The sequence below is a fragment of the Ambystoma mexicanum genome, chromosome 7q (genome assembly GCF_040938575.1).
Source record: "Ambystoma mexicanum isolate Mex_15411 chromosome 7q, UKY_AmexF1_1, whole genome shotgun sequence".
In the NCBI taxonomy this organism is placed as follows: Eukaryota; Metazoa; Chordata; class Amphibia; order Caudata; family Ambystomatidae; genus Ambystoma; species Ambystoma mexicanum.
The window spans coordinates 35,593,608-35,620,528 of record NC_090941.1 but is presented as its reverse complement, the minus strand read 5'-3'; the positions used below and the strand labels follow the sequence as shown (position 1 = coordinate 35,620,528).

General features: G+C 48.7%; 1 protein-coding gene across 2 annotated transcripts in view; it reads left to right on the top strand.

The window, feature by feature from the left end:
• PHEX (phosphate regulating endopeptidase X-linked) overlaps positions 1-26,921 on the top strand; it is a 1,520,886-nt gene that overhangs the window by 577,315 nt on the left and 916,650 nt on the right. For both annotated transcript variants that reach the window (XM_069639233.1, XM_069639232.1), the window contains exon 7: positions 6,304-6,420. In XM_069639233.1, the coding sequence (XP_069495334.1) occupies positions 6,304-6,420 (117 nt within the window). The remainder of the gene's footprint in view (positions 1-6,303; positions 6,421-26,921) is intronic.

Sequence of the window (26,921 nt, the reverse complement as noted above, 5' to 3'; positions counted from 1 at the left end):
GTCTCCAAATTTCAATGTGCCCAGCGCCTCCCAGCCTTCTTGTTTCTGAGGTTGCTCGGACTCATGGCATCATGCATTTCTCTGGTGCCAGAAGCTCACCTGAGAATGAGATCTCTACAGTGGGCTCTCAGAACTCAATGGTCTCAATTCTCAGACAGGATGACAGATCTCCTTCAGATTCCAAGCTGGATTGCACAAGATCTCCTGTGGTGGGCCTGCGAGGACAACATTCTGAAGGGAGAACCTTTTGGCAACCATGCCGGAGATAACGGTTATAATGGACTTCTCACTCATGGGGTGGGGAGGACATACCAACGATCTGACAATCAGCGGTTGTTGGTCTGCATCTGAGTCCAAACTACACATCAACCTTTTGGAGCTAGGGCAATCAGACTAGCGCTGAAGACCTTTATGTCCTCTGTACGGGGAAAGAATGTTCTGATAAGGCCAGACAACACAGTGGCCATGTACTACCTCAACAAGAGAGGAGTTGTAGGGTCGCTACCACTATGTAGAGAGGCAAAGCAGCTCCTGTACTGGGCCATTCAAGAAGGAATCTCCCTATCGTCAGTTCACCTAGCTGGAGAGGAGAACATGGCGGTGGATGCTCTGAGCAGGCCGAGCACAGTCTCCCAAGAGTGGGAACTAGCTCAGGAAGTCCTTGAAGAGATCTTCACCCTTTGGGGAACCCCTCAAGTGGATCTGTTTGCAGCCAGTGTCAACCGGAAGTGCAAACTGTACTGCACCAGGGAATTTCCCCCAAGAGAAGCTCTAGGAGACGGGTTTGTGGTCTCTCTAAGAGTTTCCACTCCTGTACGTGTTTCCTCCAGTCCCCGTCATTCCTCATGTGATCAGGAGGTTAAGAAAGTTTGGGAAACACATGATTGTATATGCCCCGTAATGGGCCAGGAGGACTTGGGACCCGAACCTTCTGGACATGTCCAGCTGCCCTCCAATATGTCTTACACAAAGAGAGGACCTTCTCTCGAGTGGTATATGTACTTGATGATGACGTCAGCCAAGATGGAAGCCCTCGAGGGACATTGAGTCGACCATCTCAACGCACCGCACCCTCTACCGACGATAAATTTTTTTCTGAAGCCTCTAAAGCTGGAAATTAAGATATCAAAGATGAGGAATACATGGGAGGAACAGCCAGTCAAAAGAACATTACCAGGGGTAAGTAACTTTTTCTTCTGTGCTTGCGTATTACACAAAGAAGTGTCAAGCAATCTCCCGTACACACATCATCATACCTATTCTATCAAATCTACGATTCTACACGCAAATACACTTCTGAAATATTTACTAATTTCCCAGAATGTACTGTCATTTTATGTGCCCGTCTCAGTACTCTCAGCAATAAAAAGGGCTAGGATGTAATCTATTACCATTTAGAGTATTGCCCCTTCTATTAAAATTGGCCTCAGCTTTATACTTACATAGGAGTTCTTTTGGCTGTCTCACTGACAGATGGACACCATCTTAAGAACTCGGTTAAATATCCCCCTCTAGGAAAAGGTGGGCATTAGTCAGCAAAATGGGATTAGCTTCCCTCCACTTCCTGGTGTCCTGATTTCTGTAATGGGCTTGTCTGCTGTCTTTTCCATGAAGAATGCCTCAGGCTGTAACTCTAGCTAGGCCTCGCTTACAGTATATTGCTTGCAATTCAAAATGGGCCAAAAAGAAAATCAATCTATTCAATTCTCCTTTCTATTGTTGCAAAATATTCTTCTGTCAGCTAGTCCATCCCATTCAGAGAGCGATTAGAAACCACTCATTTTAAAGGTGGGTATAATTTCTCTAACCTAATTGGTCATTGTAGGTGATTGGATGATTTTCCACAAGTGACATCATACTAAACCATTCCCGTCATACTCATTGGGCATATTAATGAACAGGGCAGTCTAATGGGTGTAACGTCTACACCCAGTTTCCCTCCCACTTGATGTGATGTTCTTGGAGAGTTCTACAATTGTAATTTTCTGAAACATCATGTTCCTCAAATGTGATCCTGATACTAATCCGTTCATCAGATTGCTCTCACTTAGATGAATCCAATCATGTGAGTCTCATATGGCCGCCACATATGATGTGTGAGTTACACATTCTTACATTTTACCCTTTGATTCTTAGGAATTGCCATCTCGCAAGGGTGTAGAAGCCCTGCTGTTTTTATTTTAATGAATGAATAAAATGGTGCAGGTAATTCCAAATCTGAAAGATAATCTGCCAATGAGATATCCCTTTCACAAACTCTATGCCAAACACATAGTGTGTACCTCGGCCTTCCTGTATCAGAAGCCTTATCTGCAGCACCTGCTCTTCAGTGGCACAAAGCCGATACAGAGAACACACGTGCCCATCTGACTGCTGCCATGTCAGCTAAGTCCCTACAGTGCAAGGTGGCCTTTAAGACATGCACCCCGTTACCAAAGCCCTTGGATTATGAGATACTGCCCTGGTAGCAGATACATATTTCAATATAAGGCATACCTGTGTTATGGTATGGGGATGGCATGCTCATAATTATTGCAGCAAAAGCAGTTTAATATCACACAAATGCCATCCCTGTGAGCCCAGCTCAGCTGTTTAAGGTACTATGGCCCTCATTACAACACTGGCGCTAAACCATGGCGCTATTAGCACCATGGTTGGTGCTGGTGTTGTAACGGGTCCGCCATGGTTCAATGGGCATTACCACCCCATTCCATGGTTTGCAGAGTGTTAATTCCCCATTGAACCATGGCCCTTCCCCATTCCCATGTTCGCCCCATAGGGCTCTTTGGGAATGGGGAAGGCACTAAGTACGGTACCGCAAATTGTGGTACCGTACTTAGCACCAAGGTCCCTTTGTGGGTCCCTACTTTAACGGCTGGTCTAGACCAGCCTTTTACGGCACCGTTAAACACTTAGCACCAGGGTCCTAATGAGGCCCTATGTGTGTTATGCCCAGATAAGGCTGTTTCTGATATTACTAGCAAAACTGTAGCCTTGGGTATCGCCTCTATTTGTTCCAGGTAACACTCTCTCCAGAATACAGCCACTCCACAGGAAGATGGCCTTGGACCAGGAATCAAAGATGCACTCCCATTCACACACGGATAGCCTAACACCAGGGTGCTGAATATCAACAAGCATTTGATTCTATTGAGAAAGGAAGGGGGTGGGTTTAGTGTAGACAGAGGGAGGTATTGACAAATGGAACAAGGTTTCACCATCTTGTTTCTCTGGCTCTTCCTGTAGCACAAAGCACTGTGGGTGTGATGTCAGAAGGCAACGTCCACTGGTCCCAAGGACATGGTTTGGACCACAAAAGCAGGCTAGCTTTATTCCAATACCCTGGGGGCTTTTGTCTTTAAAAGAAGGGGTCTATCACCACTTCTCAGATTCATTTTGGAACAACCACCTGAGAAGAATTTCATTGGACCTCTGTTGGGAGACTTGACTTTCCAGAGCACTCTACTAGTAAGGTAAAGACTGAGTGTCCAATGCAGAGGTGAGTGCTGATCTCTACCTATCCCCATTGGGGGTGAACCTGCTGCTGGAACAAGACTACCAGTCAAACTGGTGAAAGAGCCCTGATGGTGTACACAGCCACCCTTGTTGGGAGCCTGAGAACAAGGACTGAACTTGTCGAGAATCCAGAGTGTGACTCACAACATCATGAGAACCAAGCCAGCCAAGTGGCCTGTATTTCATTGCATTGAACCAATCAAACTGTTGCTGAACAGGTTTTACTGCACCTCGAAGCAGCAGGAGCCTACATAGCTGCCTTTGGCACTCAACAAGCTCCTCCAACTCAAACTGCACATTCAAACCTGTTTGGAACTGCACCACGCTACCTGAGCGAGTCACTACCTCGGCTCAAACTACAAGATCTTTGTTGCATTTTCCGACTTTGAACTGCTGATCGCCCCGGCTGCATTTTTGCTGCCGATCGTCACCGCCAGTCAGCCTAATCCAGGTGGATCCTAGAGCCTGACCATCGGACGCCACATCAAACTGAACCTTCACATCCAGTCACCAGCATCCTTGTCATCTGCTCGAACTTCGAACCAATCCTTGTGGACTTTGCAATCAACAGCTCCTTGAGGGCTTCATCAAACCGATCCCAGCAACCAGTGAATCCATTCACCAACCTCCTTGAGCTGACTGTCACTGACTCTGGTGGTCCCCACAATCCACTCCTACCCAAGCATCTCCCTTGGACTGCAATGAGCTCTGTTTGACCCTTGCTCTACACTGCTCCTCACCTAGAACACTGCAACTGCCACCCTCGAACATCCTCAAACTGCATGTACAGCTGGGTTTGCCATTGTCACAATGCCAAGAAGGTAGTATTGGCACATAATTGCCCCCTTGGTCCATCTTGGGCCCAAGACACTGCTTAGGTCACCTGTTTACAGAGAACATTGTGGTCATTGAAATTGCCTTTTAATTCCTGTATTCTCATCCGTGAATTCACATCCAGAGTGCTGTAGTCTCTCTTTTCTTCATAGTCTCTGTTTTTTCCACAGTTGTCTATTTAGTTTTCTTGCAGGTGGTGTGTTCAATTGAAGTAGATATACTTTTATTGAACCTTGATTGGACATTCCTTTTTTTTTAGCTTTAATACTTTGCTGTTTCGGTCACTACTCAATCACATTCACATCCCTTGGGCACATTGAACCACAAAAGTTGAAGGACCTATATCTCTTGACTGTGCCTGTTTTACCTTTGAGTGGGATCACTGCTGGTTTGTAGATGTGTGAGGGTTGAGTATGTGGCTTATTCACTACTCACCCCTAATCTCCTGCGGAGCAGAAGTCCTTTCATCACACTGATAGTTTTATATATTTTTCCATCTCATAATAACAGCCTAGAATAGGATATATGAATCACAAACAAGCGCTGTTCCTGTGGAAAAATATCCCCATTCACCTTAATTGCATTAGTAAACAAGTATACAAAAAATCATTTTACATTGAGAAGATTGAGGTTTTCATCCTGAACAATTGAAAAAAGTGAGCTTCTACAAAATGTCCTTCAAAGATTATGACCAAAAATAGGATTCCATATGTAAAGGTTAAATATCTTGCTATTTCCTTTTACATGTAGTGGGTTAAACAAAATATTAAAATTACATTTGCAGATTATTACATCTTAATAGCTGAATGGTGTCAGTTCCCTTTGAAACCATGAACTGGGCACTTTATGCCTCATGAGAATGTGGTTGCTCGGTGGACCAGTTTCAGAAAGCTCTTTGAAGAACAAAGCTGTCAGAGGCATTTGTTGACCCAGTCCAGCCCCTTTGAGTGAGTCCAGCATAGCGTAGACAGAGACAAGTAAGCCAGGGCAGCAACAGGCAGTGAGTGGAGAAAGCAATGGAAGCTGACCAGGCTCAGCTCAACCTAGAGAGGACAAAAAGACCTGGATGGCAACAGTAGTGATCACAGCATAAGCGGGAACCTAGAGAAGCAGAGAAAGGCCTAGTGGACACAGCAGCCGTGTGCAAGCACACCCAGGCACATTTGCCTAGAGGGGAGATGCAGAGAATGTAGGAGAAATGAAAAGAACAGTTCTTGCGACCAATACTTTTACCTAGACGGGAACAAATGCAGAACAAGCAGGGGAATGCAGAGAAACAATAATGGAGGCCAAAACAATCATCTAGATGGGAAAAATATGGACGGTGCAAAAGAAATCCAGAGAAACAGTTGCAAAGACACAGAACAGCCTAATGGATGCGTAGAGACAGCGCAGGGTGAAATTTGCATTGAAATGGAAGTACGCGCGAGGTAGGGCAGTTTAGAGAGAGAGAGACAAGGAACGGAACAAAGAAATAACTGGGAAGGCTGCAGTGCCGAGACAGAGGCAGACATGAACACCAAGACACATCTTCCAACAAATTTTTGAAAGTCGAAATGAGACCTGTATGAGACCATGCCAGTCTCATTGTCACTACTTAGGCACTTAAACGTAGTAATGTTCAGTAGTAATTTAGAGTCCACAAGATGATGGTCCTTTCCTTATTTTCCAATAAAAGGAAGAACTCAATTCAGTTTAAACTCCACCGAGTGTTTGTAAAAGGCAGATTGTGCCTCTACCTCGGATATGCAGGCAGGGGCCTAAGCAGGAGAGGGTTGGGGAGAGTGAATGGAAAAGGCAAAATGGGAGCAATGACCACAAACTGAGCCCACATTACTGGTGAGGCATGATTGCCTGGGGTACGGCTTGTTTATGTCTTGATGCGTTTAAACTCAAATGTGCTGACTCGAGTTGTTTGGACATGATCTAACGTGTGCTCTCTTTTCTTCTCAGTACCAAGATGCCCTCTTGAAGTTTATGGTTGATGTCGCTGTTCTCCTTGGAGCCAATACTACCCGAGCTGAATCCGACATGAAGTCAGTTCTCAAACTAGAAATTAAAATTGCTGAGGTTAGTAATTACAATCTGAGAGCGTTAACAAAATGTACGGCGTTTAGAAAAGATGAAGAAAGGAAGCATTGCTTGAAAGTGAGGCTATTTCAGAATGCATACTTACGGTGGAAAAGAAGAGATTGTCAAACTTCAAGTAACATAATTATAGGCTCTCTCACACGAAAATACTGGGCTCACCCTAATATCTGTGTATTAAGGACTCCAACATCCTGGTCTCTAATAAGGTGAAAACACTTGGCATATACCTACAATCCTCATTAGGAGCAGATGCTCAGGTCACTTACCTCAAAAAAAACTGTCAATACTATCAGAGACTACTACACCGTATTAGGCCGTATCTTAATGCCACAAATTGCGCCACTATTGCTAGAGCTACGATTTTGTCCCGACTGGACTATGGGAATGCGCTGATGCTCGGTTCAAGTAACTCCTGCATTAAACAATGCCAAATAATCCAAAACAATGCCGTTAGAACCATCACCGGGAAGTCCAAGCGTGAGCATATTACCCATGAACGCAGAGGCCTTCACTGGCTCGCCATTGAGGAGCGCATTAAATTCAAATCCTTGACACTGGTCCACCGCTGTCTTTATGGCACGGCCCCCACATACCTAGAGAAGGAATTTCGCTGGTACGAACCAAGCCGCTGTCTTAGATCAGCAAAAAAAGGGCTACTCAAAGTTAGCCATACTAAAGTCAAAGCTAATGGACTCGGGAGAGCTTTCCCTACCAAAGCTATAGCACTCTGGAACGAGTTGCCTGACAATCTCAGATGTGAAAGTAGGTACTTGCTATTTAGGAAGCAGCTGAAAACGTTACTTTTTCGGTAAGCCGTTACATATTCAGCACGGACTCCCTTGAGTCCCCCGTCCTTTCTTTTTTATGTTGTCCTGTGATCTGTCCTCTCGTGTGCTTGTCGCGCCCTGATGCTTGCGAGCTCCGGCGCGTTACAAATAAAAAAAAAAAAATACACCCACCTGCGCAGCGCACATTTGTGCATGTGCATTAATTGCTCCTGTAAGGGACTGATGATGCATGCAATGTCGGTCATATTAAATCTCTGTAGCATAGTCTCTTTGGAAACATTAAAAAGTAAATGCATTTGCTAAAAAATATGTTTTATTGCATGCAATTTGCCATTATTTCATACTATAACTGGTTTACACTGTTAAGGGCATGCCGGCGGATGCTTCTGGCACTTTTAGTGTAGTGTAGTGTAAATCGGTTTCCACATTGTGGAATTTTTTCTTATTTCAGTGTTGCGAAATTATTCTTTCCCAGGGTCAAAATATCCAATATTCTGTCTCAAAATATTAAGATTGAGAATTTCGTTCGAGTCTGTATCTCACTTATTACTTAGGGCCTTATTATTGCTGTGTTACCAACTGTATAAACATTTTAATTTACATACCTCCAATGTTTAGAATGCCACTTGCAGGGTAATTCATGGAATAAAAGTGCACCGAAAATGGACGCTTGCGCGCAAAACGCATGCAAGTGCCCCTTTTTGCACGCATACGTATTCATGGAACACACTGCGCGTGGCTCACCTGACACCTGAGCTGAATCTGCGCAGGTCCAACACGTCACTGCGACATCACGAACGCCTTGTGCGATACGGCCAGCAAAGGCGCACACCATCCAGCGCACACACCTAAAAAGGGGGCGGAACACGTGAAATGGGGAACAACACACGAAAATGTGGGCATTACGGGGGGTGCACCACAGTAAAATCCCTGCAACGCCCACACGCGCGCTAACAACACGTATTCACGAATCAAACAGGGCTCACCAGCATGTGGGAAAAGACGCGCAAACCCGGAAGCACATAGGTCAGGAAAAAGCAGGCGGAAGCGCCCCCGCGCAGCAAAGCCAGTGCATAAAAGCGCATGCAGACAACAAAAGCGCATATACAGATACAATGAATGTACCATTCCTTGCAGCAGTGATCGTGGGACACCGCAGGAGGAGGAGGAGGAGGATAGCCAGGCCCCGCATTTTTTTACCCAGGACCAGCCTTTTTGGGATGATGACAAGGTCTATGGCAGGTATAGGTTTCCACCTCATATCATCATAGACCTGGTCACTGACTGGGAGGATGCCCTGACATCACCCACCCTGTGCTCCCAAGCACTGAGCCCCATGGAAAAGGTGCTCAATGTCCTGCATTTTTTGGCCACTGGCCATAGTTGAGGGTGTCTCACAGCCCACGCAGTCAGGCTGCCTACACTAGATGTTGGCAATCATGACTGCACCCCCCTCAGTCCCCAGGCACATATACATGCCCAGAACACCCGCAGAAAGGCAGGCCATGGTCCAGGAAGTTTACAGGGTGGCACACTTTCCCAAAGTGCTTGGTGCCATTGATTGCACCCATGTCACCCTATATCCACCTAGGGACACTGAGCACTTTTATCGCAACTGCAAGCACTGCCATTCCATCAGCGTGCACGTTGTATGCGATGTCATGGGAATCATCACCTCTGTCTATGCAAACTATCCAGGGTCCACCCATTACAGGTTCATATTCAGAATGTCACCCCTAAACCGGGACTTGGAAGCTGGGAGGCATGGCAACACATGGCTTACTGGTGAGTATAAATGCCTGTGCATATGAATGCATGTCACACACAGACAAATAGACAAACCCAACTAATGACACCCATTATCACTTCCCCAGGGGACAGTGCCTACCCTCTGAGCACCTACATGAAGACGCCAATACGGAACCCCACCACACCACTCCAGGTAAGATACAACGCAGCCCATATTGCAATTAGGGCCATAGTGGAGCACACATTCAGAGTGCTCAAGTCACGTTTCTGCTCCCTTGACTGCTCTGGTGGATAGCTACTATATCCACCCCCAGTAGTGTGCAGCATCATTGTGGCAGCATGTGTCCTGCACAACATTGGACATGGTGGTGCCCCCACATCACCAACCACATGCACGCCCGCTGTGCATGGGAGGTGAAAGGGCAAGTGGTGAGGCAGCCCGTACCCAGTTTGTGGCTCAATTTTTCACTTAAAATCGCACCCCTGCGGAGTGCACACAGGCCTGGCACATTTCAGATGACAATCGATGATGACAAAGGGCCAGTGAACTGTCACAACCTTACCACCCTGAGAATGTGTCATTGGAAGTGCTACATTGCGTGCATCCATAGCTACTTTACAACCCCAATCCCGTGTGACCAAAAGGCACACATTCAAGGTGCATAATCCACTAGCCCCTTGCAAAACAGCACATCCAAATACTGGTAATTTCACTTATTTTTATTTATTTGCATTAATAAAGTGCACATCCGCCTTGGGGCATTGTGACACTGTTACAGAGTACTCACTTGGAAACAGGCAATAGCAATGAACAGGGGTGACAGTATATAGACCAGGCAACAGTAGTACAGAGCATGGCATCAAGCGTATGTATGTCACCTAAACCCTCCCAAACCCCATGTCACCCACCAAACACACCATGCCATGGCATGCAATGTGAAAACAACAAAATAAATGCACAACACATGACACAACTGTCATAAAGTGCACTGTGACAAATGGAAACAGGCCAGAGACAATTCCCCCTGACACATCAAAATCAAACCGTACACATGAACATATATTTACCAGCATAATATATCATTAACCAAGGACCCAACATTTACAACGTCACACAGTGACCAATCACAATAGCACAAGTAAATCAATGTGACAAAGCCACCACATGGACCCCTCCCATTCTGAGTGTGTTGCTGCTACCTAAATGTGGCAGGGTACCGCATACAGCATGAAGTGCATCAACAATGGAGACAGGCAAGGTAATACATGAGGATGTAACATGGTAATATGCACAATTAGCAATATACAAATTCAAATGCATGTCAACCATGCACTGGAGAAACCATCATGAATCCCCACTAGGGATGTATACACAGTTTGGACTTCATACTGGCCACACAACTGATGGAAGCCCAATGCCTCTGTGTAAGTTACTGTCACACGGTGCCCTCCTTGCAAGCCCATGGAAAGGAGAAACAGGAGTGGCATATGTGTCTAGACCCCAAGCTTCAAACAGAAACACAAGACAAGCCTGTATGAGCCCAGCCAGAACACACAGTGGATGCCTTGGGATGCCACACAAAGCAACACACTGTTACATGAATGCACAATAGACAAAAAAATAAAAAAATTAAATTTAAATAAAAATAAAAAATAAAAATAAAAATAGCCATGGTTGATCAGAGGGGGGCGACCACCCAGGAGGGAGGCGGGCAGGTGCACCTCAACACCCACATGCGTGGATGTTGAAAAAAAGAAACCTCCTGGGCTCATGGCCCGCACAGCTAGCCAATAGTGGGAGTACTGTTGTTGCTGTCGTCACCCTCTGGTGCAATATGAGAAGGTGTGCGTGGTACAGGAAGCTGATCATGCATAGCTCTGGCATGCTCCTCCATGGCAGCAAGCATGCAGGTCTGAAAGGTCTGGTTCTGCAGGATGATGGTCCGGAGGTCCCCATGCAGCACCTCACGTGTAGCATGGAGTTCTGCCTGCAAGGCCTCAAGTGTTGCACGGACTTCTGCCTGCAAGACCTAACGTGACATACGGATCTGCTCGCGGCTTGCCTGGAGCTCAGCTGAGATGTTGAGTGTCAGCTGCACAATCTGCTGTTCTGCCCATCTACTCTGGGCCATCTCAAGTGCACCCAGAGTAGCTCTGAGGGAGGTGTTGTCTTCCCTCAGGACATCCCTGTGGGCCTGTGCCTCTGCAGCCATAGCTGTGCGCAGAGCCCCCAGTTCAGCCCGTCGGTCCCTGTTAGCGGACAACATGTCCTGCCTGTGTGAGCGGCACATGGACCATGTTGCCTGCTGCTGGAGCTCCACCTGCCTTTCGGGGTGGAGAATGGAATTGGCCACCCTTTCCATGCCCTGAGCCATCATCTCACATGATGCCCCCTGTTTCTGTGCAATACATACATGGAATTCTCACACACAGTATTACCCGGTGGCGCACGGCCACCGCGTTGCCGGACACCACACCTGCCAGGCCCAAGGAGACGTGGTCCTTGCTGTGCTGGCGCTGCCTGTGGCTACAGGACTGCATTCCTCATTTAATCCGCTGCCCCAGGAACAGGAGCAAATAGTGTGGAGCGTGACCCTGCATCTGTAACCACCACAGGCGGACATACCAACACTGGATGGCTCCTTGAGGGGTCTGCCCCCACTGCAGTTGTGTCAGACAGAACAGCATCCATGCCAGAATCACTCACCTGCGACGGCACATATGGTTCAATATCCAATTCGACACCAGAGGCATAGAGATCCTGAGAGGTGTACTCAGAGACACCGGTGGCCAGGATGGTCTGTAGCACCAATGGATTTTCGTGCGCTACCACTGCACAGTCTCCACTGGTGCCTGGTTGGGGCTCTGAATACTGCACCCCCTCCGTCATGTCCTCATCCACTGCTTCCAGTGCCTCATCACGTGCACAAAATGAAAAAGAAGACATGACCACACATGTTAAGAGCATAGGCCACACACATAGGTATTACAATGTTGACAACCAACACATGAACTAGGCATGTGACACATGACACAAACTCAGGCATGCATGCAGTGCCAATGTAATGGAACGGAACCCTGAAAGCAAACATGGATGCTTGTTAAATGGCAAAATAAGACATGTGCTGCATGGTCCATAGCACCTGCATCACACAGAAGCTTGTGACTGCATAGTCCTTGCACAAACATGACAGATGCCAACACACCGATGGCACGTAGCATAGCCATGGCAAAATTGTCAATCAGCCCCAGATGGAAGTCAAATACTACTGCCTTTGATCCATGCAAAATGCATGTCATCCAATAGTACATGGAAATCAGTATGACAAAACACACATGTGTCACAGGATGCAACAACGCTAGGGTGTTGAAATACAGTGAAGGGAGGCACATGGGTACATCAATACTAGGTCACTTTGACATCACACAAGTGAATAGGCATGTTGAAGGGTGAAACAGGGCTCAGAAGTGTGTGTGTGCAGTGCAGTACATGTGTACGGCCTCAACTATCAACAAAAAGTCAAATCCAGTAATTGCAATATCATGTCATGATGGCAGTGTAAGGCCAAGTGCAGTCATCATGTGGAAAGTGTTGTCAATGGGTTTTATGGATACAGTGAACCCCAACCCCATGGGCGGGGATGACTTGGTTACTCAGAGTACCCTGTTGTAGCAGACAGTGTGGGCAGGTGTCAATTGCATTGTCACAGTCATCTGGTACTACAGCAGGGGAGAGGAAGACAGAAAGCACAACACATGAGGAAGCATCAGAAGTGCCCCCAGACCCAGAGAACCCACAACAACAGTTGCATAGAGGCAGGGAGGCTGTACCCGAGGGAGGCATCCGCTCGACACAGACGAGAACCACAAACTAATGGCCACGTGGAGCAACTGACCCTGAGGGAGCAGGAAAGGAATGATCAAATACCATGAGAAGGAGGAAATACCGAAGATGGAGTCAAATGAGGGGCTTGCCCTGGACCCATAGGGTCTTGCTTGAGATGCACATGGTCCATGAATGAAAACTCATGGCCGCTGTGAGCCTGTCCCATCAGCACAGTCTGAGTGACATACCCTGCATTAAGGCCAAAGGATGTTCCACACAGTACATGTCTGGAAGAGTTGCTGAGGCAAAAGTGTATATACTCAGAAAATCGTGACCAGGCTGTTGCAGTAGTCTGCCATGGGAATCACCAGTCCCATGGAGACAGTGAGCTGCTGGGGGATAGAGAGGCAAGGAAGGATGCCTCTGAGGAGGATCAGCTTGCAGGGTGACCTCACAGAGACGTCAGTCATTTGACGACAGAGGGCGAGTCTTGAGTGAAAGATCATCACAGACTATCCACAAACATGTTTTGGAGCCAGAATATGGACAAGAGAGGCTGGCGAGTGATTGACATGGAAGGAGGGTGCAGGTGTGTTGATGAGGATTGCCTCTGTGTGCAGCACATGGCCTCTATGCAGTCAGCATCACAACAAGCACATATCAGTCTAGCATTGCATGGATCACACATGGCAGTCATGACTACATAGCCTGCACTGGCAGTCAATCATAACACATCACCCAAGCAACATACACATGGCCTGGACACACACGCATTTACACTCGATGTACATCGTCTCATAATACGGGAGGTCTTCCACACCTTGGATATGACTCTCTGCGATGAACTCTCCAGCAATCGCCTCATGTTCAGTGAGTTCATCGTCCTCTAGTGGTGACCCACTGCCAGTCAGCAGAGTAGAGGTGTAATTAGAATCCTGCTTGTTTTTTTCTCGGTGTTAGAGGTCATTCCAACGCTTTGAGCAATCATCAGCTGTGCGCTTCTAATGTCCCAAGGCCCTAAAACAGTCTGCGATGCACTGCCAGTGGTCCCTACGCTGAGCAGGTGTAGTTCTGCACTGTCATGATCTCTGCTTCCAAAAGGTCAGGGTTTTCCCAACTCCCTTGGAAGCAGATCCATAACCCAGGTTCCGAGTGCCAACCAGTCCCAATTGGGACCTTTTGGACCCAGTCCTGGCGCCAGTGGCACCAGGCTCATAAATATGCCCAGTCCCAGCGCTGGAAGCGCCGGGCTCATAATGCTTGGGTGGACTTACCTGCAGCAGACCATGCTGCTTACTTGCCTGCCAGTTGAGCCTCTGATCCCCTTCTGTTTGGAACTACTTTTCCTGTTGGGTGGGGCTGGAGCCACTCCCTAGATTCAGAACACTGGAACTCTTCTGGAAAGCAGGAACTCTTTTCTTACCTAGGCGTGGCTGTGGAAGGAGACACCGAAGCACTACAGGAGGCTATTTAAACCACACCCGGTGGATGAATCTTGCTTTGCGTTATTCTGCAACCTCTGCAGCAGAACACTCATCGTGTCTTCTGCATCCGGTTGTGGGCCTAAGGAAAAAGGCTTACCATCCTGAATCCAGTCTTCAGCAACACCTATAAAGACAAGAAAGAACAGGTTAGCATTCCGGCATCTGAAAGGCAAAGGCTTACCATCCTGAATCCAGTCTTCAGCAACACCTATAAAGACAAGAAAGAACAGGTTAGCATTCCGGCATCTGAAAGGCAAAGGCTTACCTACTCTTCGTGCGCTCCGGAGGTCTTCACACTGCATTCCGGCATCTGAAAGACAAAAGCTTACCAACTCTTTGCACGCTCCGGAGGCCTTCGGCGCTGCATCCCGCATCTGAAAGACAAAACAAGGTGCGTTTAAAGACATTGGGGAACTTTAATACTCACGTGCCATTACTCCTTTCCACATCTAATCCAGTGGGTATTCCGGCACCCTGCAGCCGCTCCGAACTCGTACCTGCAAAATAAAAAGACAGTTAGAGCGCATCGTGAAGCAGGCAACAAGCGCTTACTTACGTGCTTCCAGGCGCTTCTATTCATCACACGGGCTCCATCTTCAACTCACTTCAGCCCGTCATCCGCCATCGCCGGAACCCTGCAAAACAAGAGACATCATTACTAAAGACTTTAAAGACATTTGAATGACTCGAAACTTACCGTTCGTGCAGTAAACGACGGACAGCAGTCCTCTGAAGTCAAGAGGCCTGCGCTACCTATCCAGTGAAGAAACTGGTTACAGCACCCTGCCCCGAGGCAGATGGAGAGCTCGGCATTCACTTACCTAAGACATCTTACTCTACACGTCAGGCATACAGTGCACAGAGGTCCAGCCCAAGAGCCAACCGGGTGCTACACATCACCTTTGGAGATACGGTAGTCGCCCAGTCAAGACCGGCGCCTCTGCGAGAATCAGGTGAGCGTTACATGCACCCTGACGTCACCAGCATGCTGCGGCCGTATTCCGACACATAGCCCACAAGTGCGTCCAGTTTCACTTAATTGAAACTCCACTTCCTTGACGTGTTGGAGGCCAGAGCCGTTCTGGGGTCCCAACCTGTTCCGCAAGAGCACTCTTCTTCCTCTTGGGAGGTGGTGCGGACCCTGGGTGGCTTCTGCCGCTCGGTCAGTAGGGGCTGAAGCACAGGTGGACTGGCCACTGGAAGCAGGCAATGGCATGATGACCGAAGGTCTGACTGCAGGCATTGGCTGCTGGGTGCTTTTGCCCGGACCCAGCACCACAACTGCCTCGGTGTGAAGGGCTGGGACCAACACAGTCCCAGCTGGGTGACTCAGAGTGTCAGCTGCAGCTGGTGGTGTCAGCTGCAGCTGCCCCTGCAGCTTCACACCCTGGCTGATCAGGGCAGCAGATGACATTGCAGGCCCAGATCCACATGGCGCGGTGACAGGAACTTTCAACGCCACAGGTGGCTTGGACTTCCTGACATGGAATTCGGCCTGTGAGTCATCCCGTGCCTGTTCCGTGACCAATACGGGCTGGGCTAGCAGGCCCTGAGCTGGGGTGGTGTCAGCTGCAGCTGCATCTCCCTGATCCGCTGGGGTGGGGGGCATAGCTGTCCCTGAATGGGCCTGAACACACTGCCCTTGTGGCCCACCCTGCCCACGTTGCCCACCACAGCCGCCTTGGCCACCCTGGCCCCCCTGGCCACATCCAGTACCGTGGCCACCTATGGGAGGTCACCCAGCTTTTCCTCCCTTACCACTTGTTGAAACACCAAAAAATGCATACACGTGGAGCACGCAGGCTACTATGACCTTGAAAATGGGGTAAGCGACACACAGGGGCAACCACAGTGGGAAAAATGTGTGCGCGACTCACCATCTGCCTGAAAAAATAAAGAAAATAACATGCGTCAGCAACTCCCCTGCCAAAACAAGAAGTAAGTACTGCTGCAGTAAACAAGAAGTATGCACAGCAACCGTAGTGAAGAAATTGCGTGTGAACCCACAAAAAGCAGAATCGCACTCGTCGCTCCCCATGAAAAGCATATACAGTGCACTCGTGTCCTATGCAGAACTTTAACTTATACTGGACGGCAACACCTGCGCGTGTCACGTAATTTACGTGCTAAGGGCCTTTCCTCTTATTCCACACTAACGCGGGGACACCCCAACACCCATGACCATGCCCCGCAGGCAGCCCACACCACAGGGGACCCCCAACACTCATGAGATGCCCCGCAGGCATCCCACACCACAGGGGACCCCCAACACCTGTGATGGTACCCCGCAGGCAGCCCATCACCCGTGACCATACCCTGCAGGCAGCCCACACCACAGGGGACCCCCCCAACACCCATGACCATACCCCGCAGGCAGCCCATCACCCGTGGCCATACCCCGCAGGCAGCCCACACCACAAGGGACCCCCCCAACACCTGTGACCATGCCCTGCAGGCTGCCCACATCACAGGACATCCCCCAACACCCATGAACATGCCCCACAGGCAGCCCATCACCCATGACCATACCCCGCAGGCAGCCCACACCACAGGGGACCCCCCCAACACCTGTGACCATACCCCGCAGGCAGCCCACACTACAGGGGACCCCCCAACACCTGTTACCATACCCCACAGGCAGCCCATCACCCGTGACCATACCCCGCAGGCAACCCACACCACAGGGGACCCCCCAACACCCGTTACCATACCGTGCAGGCAGCCCATCACCTGTGACCATAACCCGCAGGCAGCCCACACCACAGGGGACCCCCCAACACCCGTGACCATACCCCGTAGGCAGCCCATCAACGTGACCATACCCTGCAGGCAGCCCACACCACAGGGGACCCGCCAACACCTGTGACCATGCCCCGCAGGCAGTCCACACCACAGGGGACCCCCCAACACCCGTGACCATGCCCCACATGCAGCCCACACCACAGAGGACCCCCCAACATCCATTACCATACCCCACAGGCAGCCTATCACCCGTGACCATACCCCACATGCAGACCACACCAAAGGGGACCCCCCCCAACACCCATAACCATGCCCCACAGGCAGCCCACAACACTGGGGTCCCTCCAAAAGCCATTACCATACCCCACAGGTAGCCCATCACACGTGACCATATCCTGCAGGCAGCCTGCACCACAGGGGACCCCCCAACACCCATGACCATACCCCGCAGGCAACCCACACCACAGGGGAACCCCACCACCCGTTTCCATACCCCACAGGCAGCCCATCACCCGTTACCATACCCTGCAGGAAGCCCACGCCACAGGGGACCCCCCAACACCTGTGACCATACTCCGCAGGCAGCCCATCACCTGTGACCATACCCTGCAGGCAGTCCACACCACAGTGGACCCCCAACATCATGACCATGCCCCGCAGGCAGCCCACACCACAGAGGACCCCCCCAACACCTGTGACCATGCCTCGCAGGCAGCCTATGCGACAGGGGACCCCCCAACACCTGTGACCATGCCCCACAGGAGCCCACACCCCAAGGGACCCCCAATACCCGTTACCATACCCCGCAGGCAGCCCATCACCTGTGACCATACCTCACAGGCGGCCCACACCACAGGGTACCCCCAACACCTGTGACCATACCCCACAGGCAGCCCATCACCGTGACCATACCCCACAGGCAGCCCACACCACAGGGGACCCCCCAACACCTGTGACCATGCCCCACAGGAGCCCACACCCCAAGGGACCCCCCCCAACACCCGTTACCATACCCCGCAGGGAGCCCATCACCTGTGATCATACCCCACAGGCAGCCCACACCACAGGGTACCCCCAACACCTGTGACCATACCCCACAGGCAGCCCATCACCGTGACCATACCCCGCAGGCAGCCCACACCACAGGGGACCCCCCAGCTCCCATGACCATACCCTGCAGGCAGCCCATCCCCCATGACCATACCCCGCAGCCAAACCATCACCCGTGACCATACCCCGCAGGAAGCCCACACCACAGGGGACCCCCAACACATGTGACCATACCCCGCAGGCAGCCCATCACCCGTGACCATACCCCGCAGGCAGCCCATCACCCGTGACCATAGCCCGCAGCCAGCCCACACCACATGGGACCTCCCCAACATCCGTCACCACATGCACAGCCCTTTCCACGTGATTTGGCTGGCCCGAGCGGGGTACGCAATTTTGCGGGGGTACGCAAGGCCCTTTTCACGCAATTTGACTGGCGCTAGCGGGGTACGGGATTTAACGGGGGTACGCAAGGCACTTTTCATGCAATTTGACCGGCACGAGTGGGGTACGTGATTTTGTCGAGGGTACGCAAGGCCCTTTTCATGCGATTTGACTGGCGCGAGGGGGGTACGGGATTTCGCGGGGGTACGCAAGGCCATTTTCATGCGATATGACAGCTGCGAGAGGAGTACGCTCTGATTTTTCACGCAATTACGATGGAGGGGGGCTGTGTGCTTGGACAAGGATAGTGCGGGGCCTTGCGCCGTTTTGGGGATATTGATGGCTTTTTCCTGCCCAAGGGGTGGCATTGAGGGCGTAACTGGAGCCGCTGGATGCTCACTGCACCATGGCTGGTAATAGCTTGTGAAATCCGTAAATACGCGGTGCGCGAAAATGCGGTTTTGCGCTGCGGCTGGTGCACGCGTGGTGCACGCTCCCTCTCTGCGCGAGGCTCTTGCGCTGTTCCTGCAGCATAGAGTACATAGATAGTACTGCCTACCATATGCCATTAATATCCACACAATGGAAACACAGCCCTCGTATTCCTTGACTTTTCTGCATCCTTGGACACTATTGACCACCGAATTCTCCTCCACATCCTATCCCACAGGATGAAACTCTCAGGCACCGTCCAGGACTGGTTCACCTCTTACCTCACTGACAGAACAAACTTTGTCCCCAAGTATGAGATTCCATAAGGTTCCTCCCAGATTCCAATCATCTTCAACCTATGTGTAGAATCCTTCAGACCGAGCCTTAGCAAGCATCCATTTCCACCAATACGCAGCCGATTTACAAATATACTTCAAAATGTAATTCCCTTCACAACTCCACACCCTCGAAAGCTAACCCTCCACCATCACCACATGGATGGCCAACTATTTCCTCAAACTCAACCCTTCCAAAATGGTACACCTCCTCATCTGCACCCCATGTGCAAACCTAACCTCAACCCTTGTATGAAAGAACTCACCACAGACAACTCACACATATCCCTCTCCACACCTGTCAAATCCCTTCAATTTACTATACCCCCCCCCCGCACTAGGTCTGTTCAAGCATGACTACGGTAATGCTCTCCTCACTGGACTCTCCAACAGCACCCTTACCCCTCTGCAAGCCATACAAACTGCAGGATTCATCTTCCGCCTACCCAAACACTCAGCCATTGGGCCTCATTAAGAGGTTGGAGGTAGCCTTGCTGGTGTTAGGCAGAATCCTTTGCAGTTCCCTTAGGGAGCACTACAGAAGATTAAGACTACAGGTATATGCAAGAAATCCCCTGTGGTATCAGTCTGTACCACAAATATTTAGTTTGTAGCTGTGGCTGAGCAGTCAGACTTATCTCAAGAGGGAGATGAGCAGTATTCAGGGTTTAAACAATGGGACTACAATACTATGGAACAAGGAAACACTGACCAAAGCTTTGTATCGAAAAGAATATATATATATTTATTTTACACAATCTGATGTTCACACACAAAGCACTATTCTTAAAGAAAGTTAAACCAGTCAGGAAAAGTATACACAACTCCCTATTTAAATTGTAGACAAGTTTGAGCAAAAGTGAAAACTGAGCAAAACAGCACAGTGATAACTAAGCAGAAATGGCACTCTAACAATTTATCAAAAGGGAGGGAAAGGACAAGTTATACAGGTTTGGACTCTTTAACACACCAGCAACACTTCCCAAGAAGATTGTGAACAAGTTAGGCAAAGCAGTACTTTAGCATATGCAATACTGAGGTGAAAACCAAGCAAAATGGCACTTCACAAGTTTAAAAAGGGGAAGGAAAAAGGTGGTTATAAGAGTTAGTTGCACCAACACATTTCTAGGTGAGAAGCAATCTAGAGAAGGCAGTTGTAACAGATTTAGCCAAAGTCAATAGGCCTGTGCCAGTGTCAATGGTACAAGGCAAAGTGCCTAGGTGCAAAATGTTCTAGTAGCTGCAGTCAAGTCTTTGTTTAACGATTCGAAAAGGTGGTTGCAGAAGGTGAAAGACAATGTTAGATGATAGGGGCGGCCAACCCAGTAGGTAAGTAAAGGATTTAAAACACCTTTAGCGATACCCAATGAAACGGGAGGCCTGGCGGAACAATGTACCTTTGAAGTGGAAGAGGCTCCTGCGGTGGCGGTAGTTCCTGGAAGTTCCTGCAGTTCGGGAGATCCAGCAGAGGAAGAGAGGCTCTCATCGTGGAGGAAGGTTCGAGTTACTGCACTGCCCAGTGATGAAACCAGCCGCGGTGCTGCCAAAACGAATAAAAGGTATGCTCCTTTAAATCGCGGTTCTGGTGGACAGGTGCCTGGCTATCTGGTCTCAGAGTGCAGGGCACTGGCGATTTGACCTAGGCAGATCCTGGAAGGCGATTGGCAAACTGGTTCACCCCACTAGCTCAATGGAAGAAGACTCTTGCAGAGGAAGATCTTCTCAAGTCGTTGGAGAAAAGTGGTGAGGATCTGCAGCAGGGCTTCACCGGTGGTTCAGGCATTGCAGATGTCTTCAGCTTCTCTCCTCTTCGGTTTCTTAGTTCCAGTGGCGACATCTTCCTTCAGTCCTCAGGACACTGCTTTTATGCAGCAAGTCCCCCATTCATACAGCCTAACTGTCACTCACACAGTGGGGTGGCTCGCCTGGCGGGAGACCCCCCAGCCCATCAGGGCAGAGTGTGACTTGGGTTGCGTAGGCAACCCTGTCCAGGGTGCCTATTCCCCCTCCCACACATCCTGTCTTTCCCAGACTCAGTGGCGCCGAGAGGATGGCTCCAGTGCAGAAGGCCGCCAAAAGGACGAACAAAGGATCCCTGACCTGCAAACTCAACCATGTTGGCCTTCTGGTCATGCCAATGTTTAACCAGAGCCTGACCTGCTTTCAAGTTATCACTTGCCTCAGCCATCATCTGTGACATTCTCCTCCAGAGTTCTATCACATAGTCAGACACTCTGACTGGCTTGGGGGGAAGGAGCACTCTCCAACCCCTCCTTGATCAGGGCAAATGGACCTCTGACCGGATGGCCATAGAGGAGTTTGAAGGGACTGTAACCCACTGCCTCCTGAGGGAGTTCTCTATATGCAAAGAGAAGGCATGGCATTAGAAGATCCCACATTTTCTTAAGGGGGTCTTCTAAAGCTCCTATCATGCTCTTCATGGTTCTGTTGAACCTTTCTACCAATCCATTTGTCTGAGGGTGGTATGCTGTTGAGAACTTGTAGGTAACTCCACAGTTTTTCCACATGGCCTTCGTGTAGTGGGACATAAAATGTGACCCCCTGACGGATATTACCTCCTTAGGAAACCCAACCCTGGTAAAAAATACCAAGGAGGGCCTTAGCCACAGCCTGAGCTATAACAGTCCTCATAGGAATTGCGTCAGGGTATCTTGTAGCATGGTCTACTGCAACAAGGATGAACCTGTTGCCTGAAGAGGTTGGAGGGTCAAGGGGACCGACAATGTGGATTCCCATACTCTCAAATGGTACTCCCACCACAGGGAGAGGCACTAAAGGTTCCACGTTCTTGGAACCACTCTTACCAGAAGTTTGGCAGGTGTGGTAACTCTTGCAATACTTATCTACCTCAGCCCACATTTTAGGTCAATAAAAGTAGAGAGAGAGCCTTTCCCTGGTCTTCTTGAAACTCAAGTGACCAGCCAAAGGTATCTCATGGGCTAGTTGCAAGAATTGGAGTCTGTCCTCTTGGGGCACTACACGTCTTTTGTAGTCTCCATGAGTGGACACAGTCAGTTCCCTATAGAAGAGGCCATCTTCCCAGTGTAACTTACACTTCCCAGGCTCTTGCCCTTCAAGCCGAGAAGCTGCCTGGTGCGAAGACCTTCCAGAGTTGGACATTCTCTTTGTCCCCTAGTGAAGTCTGCCCTTTTGGGGCCACCTTCTGCCAGTAAAGACTGCAGTTCAGGATGGCCCAAAGGGTCCAGATCTCCAATAAGATCCTGGCCTTCTACTAGATCTGAATCATCAGGCTCTAGTTCAACCACACAGGATGGTACCTCCCTCTCAGTCTCAGCTGGAGGAGGAATCACAGGCGTGATTTTTGGACAACCTAGGAGATCTACTGGTTGGAAGCACTGGAGTGCTTTCTGCTGGTTTCTTTTTGAAAGTCTTGGGTTTCCCCTTTGCTTCTGGTTCCTTAGAAATTGCAGTTAGTAACTCCAGTGGAGTAGGAGTGATTTCTTGTTCTATCATCTCCTCAGGAGAGCCTCTCAAGGTCCTCTCCCTTGCAGGTCTGGTGAGCTCCTGTAATCTCTTACTAGGAGGTGTGGGAGTACTTGACACTACTCCAAGATCTTTGAGATCATTGCCCAACAACACCCTTCCAGGTACTTCTGATTGTATACTAACAGGTATTCTGACAGTCATGTCATTGCACTGGATGAGAGCTGGTAACTGGGGAAGCATATGCACAGGCCCTACAGCTAACTTGCCGAGGCATTTGGGTGCCTTAGCAACATCCTCTACCTTGAAAAAAGATTCATCCACCACAGTTATGCTGGACCCAGTGTCCATAATGGCAGGGGTCTCCTGACCATTCACCAGGACACTGGCCTTATAATACTCTTTAGTATTATTTGGGATAGAATTAAACACGTCTAAATTATGTTGTTCCCACAACACCAAGGATACTAAAGATACACTAGCTGAGACTCAGATGGGGTCTTCAGCTAGTAGTTGAAAGTTTCCACTGGTAATTGGTACTTCCTCATCTGGAATGAAGGCAAATGAGACCGTGTGGATCCCTGATGGTATACCCTTACATCTGGGATCCTCTTTCACATGGTCAGTTGAACCACAAACATAACATTTGCCAAATGTCTTTATGAATGGTGGTTTGTTCCGACCTCCTTCTAGTCTGGGACCAGAAGGTACACTAGCTTGATTGGTTTTTCCTTGTGGCTTACCCTTAGAATTGTGTTTGTGGCCCTCTTTGGAATTGGAATTATTTGAATTCTCTTTGTTGTCTTTCTTAGGCTGCTTTCCCTCATCCTTTTTCTGAGTGACCCCTGAATCCTTGTGAGTAGCCCTGTTGGCAACCCACAAGTCAGCAGCCTTAGCTAGCTTCTTGGAATGTAGTTCTTTTGAATCAGCTAAGTACTGTCTGAGCTCAGGAGAGCAGGCATCATAGATAGACTTCAACATGACTAGATTTTTCATTCCTTCATAAGTGTTCACTCTGTAACCCTTAATACATCCCTCTAAGTTTTTCAAACACTCATTCACCCAAGTAGCCCAAGGGGTACTATAATGCATTTCATTTTGAGGATCCTAAACATCTTAAGGTACTGGGAAGGGGTCTTCCCAAATCTAGCAATCAGAGCTAGTTTCACACATTCATAATCCATCCTATCCACCTCTGCCAACTCCATTACCACATCAGATGCAACAGGGGGGAGCCTAGAGAATAACCAGGGGATCAACTGATTCCCTGTGATATCCTGGAGCCCATGACTGTATTCAAACATAGCTAACCAATCTAACACATCCAACTTAGGTTCATACATACCCACAATCTCTTTAGGCATCTAGGGTCTTTTTGGACTGGAGGATCTATAGGATTCGGGGAGAGAAGCATTTTCCAAAGACAATTATTTCATCTGTAGCTCATGATTGAGCTCCATTTCTTTGAGCCTTAGTTCTTGATGTTTCTGTTTGGTTTGGGCACTAATTCTTTTGAATTCAAGTCTCATTTTTTCTAAAGTGATAAATTCAGGACTTAATGTGGGACCTGGAAATGGTCCAGTAGCCACAGGTTGAGGCCTTTGAGCAGGCAGAGGGCCAGAGGGCGTTACATGGTTATACTCCTCTTCCTCATCTGCTTCAACAATAATATTATCAACATTATCATCCTAAATGTTTGCTACATTTGCAGGAGGGGCAGGCACTACAGCCCCACTCTTCAGTCTTTGGTGTTCTAACAATTTTTCAATCATTTCTGATTTCTTGCCTTGGACAGGAAGACTTTTCTGTCTACACAGATCCCTTAAATAATCAGCAGTATTTACAAGGAGGGTCTCCTGGCTATAGCTTTCCATATTTGACTTCTTTTAAAATTAACTTTTAGTGATTGTTAAACCTTGTGGTTAATTGAACCAAGGTACTAGCAGCACTCTAAAATGTAAATCCAATACTTTTACCCCACTGCTGCCACCAGTGTTAGGCAGAATCCTGTGCAGTTCCCTTAGGGAGCATCTACAGAAAATTAAGACTACAGGTATATGCAAGAAATCCCCTTTGGTATCAGTCTGTACCACAAAGATTTAGTTGGTAGCTGTGGCTAAGCAGTCAGACTTATCTCAAGAGGGAGATGAGCAGTATTCAGGGTTTACACAATAGGACTACAATACTATGGAACAAGGAAACACTGACCACAGCTTTGTATCAACAAGAATATATTTATTTATTTTACACACTCTGATGTTCACACACAAATCACTATTCTTAAAGCAAGTTAAACCAGTCAGGAAAAGTATACACAACTCCCTATTTAAATTGTAGACAAGTTTGAGCAAGAGTGAAAACTGAGCAAAACGGCACAGTGATAACTAAGCGGAAATGGCACTCTACCAATTTCTCAAAAGGGAGGGAAAGGACAGGTTATACAGGTTTAGACTTTTTAACCACCAGCAACACTTCCCAAGTAGATTGTGAACAAGTTAGGCAAGGCAGTACTTTAGCATATGCAATACTGAGGTGCAAACCGAGCAAAATGGCACTTCACAAGTTTAAAAAGGGGAAGGAAAAAGGTGGTTATAAGAGTTGGGTGCACCAACACATTTCTAGGTGAGAAGCAATCTAGAAAAGGCAGTTGTAACAGATTTAGCCAGAGTCAATAGGCCTGTGCCAGTGTCAATGGTACAAGGCAAAGTGCCTAGGTGCAAAATGTTGTAGTAGCTGCAGTCAAGTCTTTGTTTAATGATTCGAAAAGGCGGTTGCAGAAGGTAAAAGACAATGTTAGATGATAGGGGTGGCCAACCCAGTAGGTAAGTAAAGGATTAAAAACACCTTTCGCGATACCCAACGAAACGGGAGGCCTGGCGGAACTATGTACCTTTAAAGTGGAAGAGGCTCCTGCGGTGGCGGTAGTTCCTGGCAGTTCCTGCAGTTTGGAAGATCCAGCAGAGGAAGAGAGGCTCTCGTCGTGCAGGAAGGTTTGAGTTACTGCACTGCCCAGGGCTGAAACCAGCCACAGTGCTGCCAAAATGAATAAAAGGTACACTCCTTTAAATCGCGGTCCTGGTGGAAGGGTGCCTGGCTATCCGGTCTCCGAGTGCAGGGCACTGGGGATTCGACCAAGGCAGGTCCTGGAAGGTGATTGGCGAACTGGTTGGCCCCACCAGCTCAAGGGAAGAAGACTCTGCAGAGGAAGATCTTCTCAAGTCGTTGGAGAAAAGTGGTGAGGATCTGCAGCAGGGCTTCACCGGTGGTTCAGTCGTTGCAGATGTCTTCAGCTTCTCTCCTCTTTGGTTTCTTAGTTCCAGTGGTGACGTCTTCCTCCAGTCCTCAGGACCCTGCATTTATGCAGCAAGACCCCCAATCATACAGCCTAGCTGTCACTCACACAGTGGGGTGGCTCTCCTGGCGGGAGAATCCCCCAGCCTATCAGGGCAGAGTGCAACTTGGGTTGCGTAGGCAACCCTGTCCAGGGTGCCTATTCCCCCTTCCACACATCCTGTCTACCCCAGACTCAGTGGCGCCGAGAGGAGGGCTTCTGTGCAGAAGCCTGCCAAAAGGACGAACAAAGGATCCCCGACCTGGATTAGGATTATAGAGAAAGACACGTGAAAGAAATATTATTAAAGTTCTGGCAATAAAAACCTACCCGAGTAAAGTTAATATTAAAATAAACCGGGGGTATGTTAGAGGCTGTCAGTAAAAGTGGTAGCCTCGAAACAATGGGAAAATCTCATAGGGAAATATTTGCGGTCGAATATTTACGGTAGTAACCACTGCCACCAGCCAGAAACATTTGAGCGTGGGACTGTACGGTACCCCCTTTAAAATGAACACTAGGGAAAACTATTAACCCTTCCCAGTAATTCCATATTAAGATGGAGTGCACTGGTTTAGTTCATAATTATTGACTAGTAAAGTCAACAGGGACTTTACATGCCCTGGGAGACAGTAGTCAGTCCCAGGGTATGGAGTCTATGTTTGTGGGTCGCTATGACATCCCTGTGGTACGGCACGGAGGGTGCTGTGTACCACACATGTTAAAAAAGATGATTCTTATGAGGATGAGAAAAACCCCACAGACCATAAGCACACAAGATAGCCTAAACACACACACTAGCAATCTGTATAAGAGTTGGAAAAAAGGGTCTCACTCTTAGCAGGAGAAAAAAATAAACCCTTCAAATCTAGCAAAGCTGCTGGGGGCTCTATA